General features: G+C 37.7%; 1 protein-coding gene across 2 annotated transcripts in view; it reads left to right on the top strand.

Annotated features, from left to right (window-relative positions):
• Window positions 1-374: 374 nt before the first annotated feature.
• Window positions 375-8,503, top strand: part of sult4a1 (sulfotransferase family 4A, member 1) — a 45,702-nt gene continuing 37,573 nt past the window's right edge. Inside the window, exon 1 of one of the 2 annotated variants that reach the window (XR_012100601.1) lies at window positions 375-690. Coding sequence is in view for 1 of the 2 variants with exons in the window: in XM_073059148.1 (XP_072915249.1) it covers window positions 522-690 (169 nt within the window). In the remaining variant the exon portion in view is untranslated. The remainder of the gene's footprint in view (window positions 691-8,503) is intronic. The other variant, XM_073059148.1, reaches the window with a different exon arrangement.

The raw sequence follows: 8,503 nt of genomic DNA, 5'->3' as shown, positions 1-8,503 counted from the left end.
ACCAGATTCATTAAAAAATGTGCAATGATCTGGGAAACCTGCCAGCTTGGCACCTCCAAAGCCCTGGTATGTCGGATTAACGGTGTACTTAGACATGAAACCAAGACGAATGCTGGACCAACCTCATAATTTGTTCTGGTTTTGGAGAGACCGGGTTGGGTACAATCCTAAACTGCAACAAAGTCCGGTAGCCCGTGAAAGGATTGAAGTAATGGTTATTTTGTTTCTTAGATATCCATAGCTGCGATGATTGCAAAGGATAAAGTAAGGAAACAATTTTATTTAGAAATGATGCGGCGTGAATGGGAGGGAAGTGAACGGTGGAGGTGGGAGCTTTGTTTTATTTGTCGGCCGAGTAGGAGTGGGTGCGCGCACCTTTAAGCTGACGGGGGCTGCCGGAGCCGGCGTCGTGCCGCTGCTGTTGCAGAGCGACTGCGGAGGATCAGCACGGTCGGTGCGACGTGAGACCGCTTAACCCCCCACTGCCACCCAGCATAACCTTGCAGCCCGAGCCCGGGAGGATGGCGGAGAGCGAGGCAGAGACGCCCAGCACTCCGGGCGAGTTCGACAGCAAGTACTTCGAATACAATGGTGTGCGGCTGCCTCCGTTCTGCAGGGGAAAGATGGAGGAGATAGCCAACTTCCCGGTCAGGAAGAGCGATATCTGGATCGTCACTTATCCCAAATCCGGTTAGAACTCCCCTTCCTTACCTCCTCTTTGATTTCACACCTCTCGTCAACATCAAATCCCCATCCTTCCCCCTCCTCACCCCATCCCCCATTCTCCCCCCCCCCACCGCTCCCTGTCCTTCCCTCCTCCTTTCTCCCCATCCTAACCCTCATCCTCCCACCAACCGCCATATTCCTCTCCTTCCCCTATACAACTCCGCCCGCTCCTCTGACCTTTCTCATCCCCATCCTCACTATTCTGTCCCTCACCCCTATGTCAAGCTGACTGTATTCAGGTAGTATTTTCCTTCCCTCGTTATATAAAATGCTCCTGAGATCAATGGAACTATACTTTGACTGGTGTGTGATTTAACTGGCTGAACTAGACCAATTTATAACGTAGAGGCAACAAAATTACAAGTGGCGGTCTTGTTTTGATGAAGACCAAAGTATGAGTCACTCACCACCGATTACAGTTTGCAGATTGGGAACAGCTTTGAGCCCCCTTCCACGTGTGCAGAGAAAGGTGAAATAGTGATGGGGCAGGCACCGATTCATGAAGCTTGTTTACATGGAATTTCTGCAGACCCACCATTGTCGGTGTGTGAGCAGAGGCCAATTAATCAAATAAACAAAATGTGGAGATCCACTTTTAGTTCTGATTGCTTTGCATTTGTTATGTTGTTGGGAACCCCTCTGCAATGCAAAATTGTAGGTCCTGATGTAGCGTGCCCCCAATGTGAACTTATGATCCAGTTTAGTGTCAGAATGATTGATGGGTCTTAGCTTTTGGAGCGCGCCCAATTCTTCCGTCTTACTTATCAGTAGAAAGGTTGATTAGCATTTTCAGATGCAGTACCTATTGCAGTTTAAGACCACTTTTAGCAGGAAAAAGAGGCTATTTATACCGGTACACCCATGAATTTATAATAGTCTCGCATGAGGACAATTTTATGATTTAACACGAGGAAATCTGCAGATGCTGGAAATTCAAACAACACACACAAAATGCTGGTGGAACACAGCAGGCCAGGCAGACAGTGCTTCTCCTTATAGATGCTGCCTGGCCTGCTGTGTTCCACCAGCATTTTGTGTGAATTTTATGATTTTGTTATTTCCCATCAAAGCCAGATGAATTTACTCCCAAGCTTACCTTGGTTGGAAAGGCATATGCTGATATTTGAAATCTGATAGGATTTTGCAGGTTACCATGACAAGCACACTTTTTTTCTACATTGGTCGGGCGATTTTTAAAAAAAAATTAGGTAACAGCAACTTTGAAAATAAATGTTTCTATTCCTAAGATCATGGAGCCGAATTCACCTTAGCTCTTGCTCCTTGCTTCGCTGCCAGGCTGCATATCAGTCGGTGTTTCAGTAATTACTCCAGTATATAAAAAATCCCTGAAATGATTCATAAATAAAAACAAAATATTTAGTAAAGCAGTAACAAATGGAGAAGAGAAGACTAATGTTTGATGATTCTTTGACACACTTTTAAATAAATAGTGACAGTAGCAGTGGACTTAACACTGCTTCATAGTTTGGAGGGAAATGTGATGTCACAATATTTGCACAGTTTTTCTGTAACTTTAGCTTTTAAAATATTAGACTTGGTGATTTTTCTGACTTGGCTCTGGCTTCTTTTAAATTATGATACTATTTCCAGATTCAAGTCCCACTCCAGAGACTTGAGCCTTTAACTTTAACCTTGCATTTCAGTGCAGTTCTGAGGGTCTGCTGCGCATTTTGAGGTGTCTCTTTTAATGAAAAGTTTAACTAAGGCCTTACCTGCTTTTTCAATAGATAAAATAGATCTTTAGCATTATTTTGAAGAAGAGTTTAGAGCAGATTCCCTGAACCAGCATCACAAATTATCTGTCATATTGATATACATTGAAAGAAGTATGCTTTACAAGTGCTTTATTGGTTAAAAACATTTGAAAGAGATGTGAAAAATGCCAAATGACATTCCATCTGTCTTTAATAGTTTACTTTCAGACTTTCTGTAGTCCCTGATAAATAAGAGAATCAACGAGGAGCTATAATTTTCCATGTTAGAGTTCAGCATTCTGAGATAGCAGATGTCTGTACATCCATGCATCTGGGATGGAATGGTATAATTGGTTGTGCAATGAAGCAGCATCATATCCTGTTACAGCTTGTTTCCGTAAATCATCAGTGTGCCAGGCAATAGGCAGGATTCTCTAGCAGCCTGATTTTGTTATGTCCTTGTTTTTCGTGACCTTGTTCCTATAATTCATTTGTTTCTTTGCTGAATTCCTACCATTGTCAGGTAGTGATGCTTTGTTAGGCCTTTAGAGTCGGTTGCAAAAGCCCCAAGTCTGCACTGAAAGATACAACATTGTAGTAAATTGCCATTGGGCTCATTGCTGCAAATAAATCAAACAAATTATTTTTCAAGAATTTCTTCACAGCCTGTCTCATAAATGCCTTGCTAGATGCAGGTAAATCTAAATTTCAGTGAAGCCAAATTATTTGCCTCATAATCTAGGTTACTTCATTGACTTGCATATTAAAATCAGGAATGATTTAGAACTGCTGCTCACAACTGAGAGAAGCAGGGCTGATGGGTGTGCTCAATAATGCATCGTGTACAATTACTCCATTCTAAATGACGCTCTCAATGCTTGAGCAGGAAGTAACTGTTGACTGGAGGTGATTTTATCAAACTTTTACCCTAGTAATTTTAGTGGCATAATTACCTTGTTTTTATTTGTCATTTGTTCCTGTAAATCACAATTCAGTACAGGAAATTTACTGAATTCAATGATTTAAAAATCTTGCTTATTGCACATTTTTCCCTTCCATCATTATGCCTCATGCCAAGTTTAAAAATCAATGATTATTGAAATTTAAACATAAAGACAAGTGATGGTGCAGTAGGTTAGCACAGTATCCTGTCACATCTAAAAACAATTTGGATCCAGCCTTGAGGTTCTCTTTGTTTAATGTAAGGGTTCAGTGAACCATGGAATAAGCTTGAATAATCTCAATCCTGCATTGTTGTATTGACTGTCATATTCACTGAGGCCATAGGAGGTTTGGTGTGGAAAATGGGAGAAAAACACCCTGCATCACAGAGGATATTTATTGTACAGAAGCCAGTGTTATTGAAAATGATTAGTATAGGAAGTGATACCAGGACTGAATTTTGCATTCCCACAGCTAATGTCCTTCACAATAAATACAAAAAGCACTCACAAATTTAAAAAAAATAGAAACTGTGTAGACCTTGAATTGCAGAGTGAAATTTATTTTAAAATAAAGCTTCAAGTTTGCAATAAGTTTTGCAATAATTTCTGTCTGGAAATATTTTTTCCACATTTATTTATTATTGGGTGCATTTTATCAGTTAAATATTTCAGCAGAGGAGTTGAGAAGCATGCGAACATCTTCATTTTTCTAAAGAAAAGCAAAACTCAATGAAGCAGTAATTTAGTGATATAAACAATCCTAGTATGCAAGCTTATTAGCTATTGTTCTTTAAATTATGGCAAAAGTCCACCTAGGATTTGTCCTCTGTGAAGAGAAAGCACATGCATACATTTTGCCTTGTATCCTTTTCAAACCAGTTTGCTACCTTTCCCTTAACTTCTTCCAATTCATCTCCTTTGTGATACCTCACCAACGGTTTGTAAAAAATTTCTGTATGCAACATCAGCTGTGTTTTCCCATCTGCTATAGCTGTCAACTCCCTCAGGGAACTTGTCAAGGTGTCCTCTAAAGTCGTCCTTCTGACACAGAGAAGACTGATCCTAATTATTGTTTTTTAATATCATGTAATATTTTGGGACAAAGTTCAATTAATTTGCTTTCATTGTGAATGTGTACAGAGTATTTAACGTTTCAATCTGTGGATATCATGTCAGTTGAGAGTCAAAGGCTGAGCGCTGGGCCTGAAATAAATGCATAGAAAAAGTACTAGCCTGAGAATTACTGGATTTACAGCAACTTGTGTTTCTCCTTAAGCAAGAATTATGTTGGAAAATAAAGTTTGGTGCGACTCAGGATTTTACTCAAGATTACATTGAAAAGCCTCTCTCGACAACATTGCCCATCTCTATCAGTCTGCCAATGCAACAGTTATCAATGTCTGTATCATATCCAGAGTTGAACATTCAAAGCTCAAAGTAAATTTATTATGAAAATACATAAATGTCACAATATACAACCCTGAGATTAATTTTCTTGTTGGCATTCACAGTAAGTACAAAGAAACACAATAGAATCAGCAAAAGACTGCACACCACTAAGATGGACAAACGACTAGTGTGCAAAAGACAACAGTTTGTGCAAATACAAAAAAGAAAAAAATCAAAATAATAAATAAATACATACTGAGAGCATGAGTAATGGAGTCAACTTCTCAATTTATCAAAAAGCCAAAGAAAAGTCTTTTGTTGAATTTGACACATAACATCCTCCTTCTCATCATGAAATTTTAAATGTTCAGCCTTGCGTTTAAATTCTCTTGTTGCTCAATCTCTGTATCCTGCACTGTTGCAACATTTCTTGATTCCTCTGCTTTTTTTTCACTCCTTGGTTCTGTGCTCTTGGCCCTTTCTGAATTTACTCTTTTAAAAATCCTCCATGATATGTTTTGTAACTCTAAAACATGAAAAAAAACTAATTGAAACAAAAGAAAACAAGGAGCTGGGAATAAGTCGTAAATGTTATTTTTGTTTTTACTTTAAGCGAGGTACATGTATGACATAGTGGTGTGGGTGATATATACCATTCATGTATCTAATAACAAATTATGTAAACTACAAAGAATGCTTAATCAAACAATATACTTACAATATTAGTCAAATATTACTGAAATATTAAATACACAATGCTCCACTATTTCACTTTCTTTAAAATCATCTGTTGAGCCTCCTCGTTGACATTTGGATCATATCTTCTAATATCTTTCTGTTTGCCTTGGGATTTGGATCTTTGATGATATCTTTGAGATACTTGTCTTTCCTACATTTGCTCTTTTTTTTTGTTGTTACTACCTGCAATATGGTTCTTCTCTCATACTCTTTGCTGGAGTTATCAAGCTCTAAAATTAATTGTGTGAATAGTTGACCATTATTCCGTTTTGCCAAATGTAGAGAATTCAATTTTAAGAAGGTTGCAGGTCCACATCTGTCTTGAACACAGAATGCAGACCAACACTTCATTACAGTGCTGAAGGAGTGTGACACTGTTGGAGAGGCAGTTTTTGGAGGAGGCATTAAGGCAAATTTCAGCATTCTGTCTGAGGTGTTTACAGAAGGTTCCTTTTATCTTTTAATACTCTTTCAAAATATTAATCCCGTTGCCAGCACCACCAAAGTCTAAAGTGCCTTGGAAAATGCTGTTGTCCCAAAATCTCTATCAGTGCATATATTTGCCGCTTTCCTTTTCTATCTCCTTCTCTCTTCTCCCAGGTAAAAAATTTCTGCTCTCTGAAATTTGCCAGTTTTTGTTCTGTGTTGAAATTTCATGTACTACATGATAAACAGCAAGCAAAGCGGGATTATGTTCCTTGGACTGTATAGCGTGAGGGCAAAATAGTATTGTTCACACTTGTAAGGCAGAAAACAGTAATAATTCTGACATGGCATTTTCTCAGTTTTATTAGCAAAACAAAATGGCCAGCTGAATGGCATCAGCAAGGGAGGCTGAGAGAATGATGCAGTGCAAAGCACAGAGCACAAGCTGACATGTTACTGGTCAGAGATTTACTGAGATAATGTAGAGCTGTTAGCTGTTCCTGTGTTTGCAGTTCAGACCGTAACGACTGCTGAGCTGACGTCGCGCCTCCTTTCCTATCATGCTGACATTGTGACTTTCTTTGGGTTGCTGATATTTGGCTAATTACACATGGATTTCATTTTTTTGCCCTCACCTTGCAGAGGGATTTTAATGTGCATCCGAAGAGTAGTTCCTAGGTTTGGTACTCACTGTCAGCATAAAATATTCTTGGCCTTTGTATAATGCAGGCTAGGTGCAGAGGAAATTCACTTCCATTTCAGGTCTGCTTTCCAGTAGTCTACGGGGAAAATTTGCTGACTGGCACAAGACCTGGTTCAAGGCAGCACATGAAAGTTGGGGCTAGAAAAGAGGGAGCAGCCAACATTCTGAGATTGGTGATGAAAATTCTCATCTCTGATCCTTGACATACATTCAAGCACAAATGGCAGTGATCTTTTTCGTGAACTGCTAGTACCCTTCTCTTTGGGACGAAATGAGCTAAGCCACAGTTGTTTTTGAAATGCAACTGTAACAGCAGTGTAAATGCCACTCTTTTGACATTCTCTAGTAAGTCTGACCAATAGATCTTCCTTGTTGGATTTTAATCTTGTGGACCTTTCTCCACGATCAGATTGCCTCAATTTGATTCATTTTTTTTATCTCTCTTGGGTATGAAGTCTAGACTATACTTTGTCACATGATGTACCATTATCAGCAAAAGTTCCTTAGCAAGAAACCATTTAATAAGAGAGAGGAAATTGTATAACTTTTTAGATTCTAATCTTGACTTACATAATATCCTTCTTTAGATCTGTCACAAGTCATCAGATCATTTTGTTGAAATCATTGTAACTTAAAAGTTAGGATAATATTAACATAGTCTACCTTATAAAATAGTTTGATCTTAGATTATCAATTCATCATAATGACTGACTTATTAATTGGGATAGCCTTGACATGTACAGTAGGTATGTTGTATCTGTTAGGTTATTAGAAATGTTTTAAACTCCGAATGTTGTACATCCCAGGTTTTAGAGTAGCATCCATTATCATATTTGATTCTTATAACACTTTAATCTCCTGTGTGAGTAAAGGGACTTTTTTTTCTCATAGAAGGCAATATAGCTGAGATTGTTAATTAAGGCAGCTATGGCCAGAAAGGATGTTTATCTGTAAAAGGTATAAAATTAGGATTTAATATTGGAACTTCTGTTGATGAATAAATAAGCTGATAAACACTTTCAGGGGTGAGAGAAAATTGCTGAGGAAATTAGATGTAGGAGGAGTTGATTTGAATGTCCAGTGTTAATGTTTTAACATGGAGTTTCATTCATCTTAATTTAATTCAGAACAACAGAATTACCAACAGGCTTTAACAATTTTGCTTTTTAGATTTGTTTTACTTCAAAGGATTGAAATTTGCCTGCACTATTTTCAATAATTCTATTATAAGTTGATTTGTAAAAGTAAATGGATGAAATTAGTGCATGTGAATGGAATATGAACACATTGCTAAGTAGCAGACACAAAAACTCCATCTGCAGATCCCCTGTTCTCTGTATTTGAGTGTAAAAAAAATTGGAATGTTTTGATAAATAGCAAAGCAAGTAAGTTTATGGGCCAAGCTATTGAACATAAGAATAAATTTAATTACATTTTCCTTTAAACATCTCAGCTTCTATATTAACAAAGTATTTAAGAATTACATTTATGGTGAGAAACGTTTGTGCTAGATTATAGTCCACAAAATTCGTCGTCATGGATGTTACACTGATTGGAGAGAAATGCACGTTCAAATTAAAAGATCCTGGAATAAAGTATTATGGTCACCACAAAGATTAATAAATGCTTATCAGTTAGTTTTTGAAAACTCACTTTTTATTTGCCTATTGCATAAAGAACTACCAGATATAAATATATAGATCTTTGCATGTATTTTACCTGTTGAACATGACATTTTATAATAATTAAAAATAAGCAAATTTAATTGATTTGGAGTCCTTGCATCATTTGGAGAGAAATGGGGATGTGTTTAAAATGAAACAGGTTACTTACGCACAACAGCTGAATATGCATCTCAAGAC

Source organism: Hemitrygon akajei, chromosome 10 (assembly GCF_048418815.1).
Source record: "Hemitrygon akajei chromosome 10, sHemAka1.3, whole genome shotgun sequence".
NCBI classification, from domain to species: domain Eukaryota; kingdom Metazoa; phylum Chordata; class Chondrichthyes; order Myliobatiformes; family Dasyatidae; genus Hemitrygon; species Hemitrygon akajei.
This window is presented reverse-complemented; position numbering and strand designations above follow the sequence as displayed.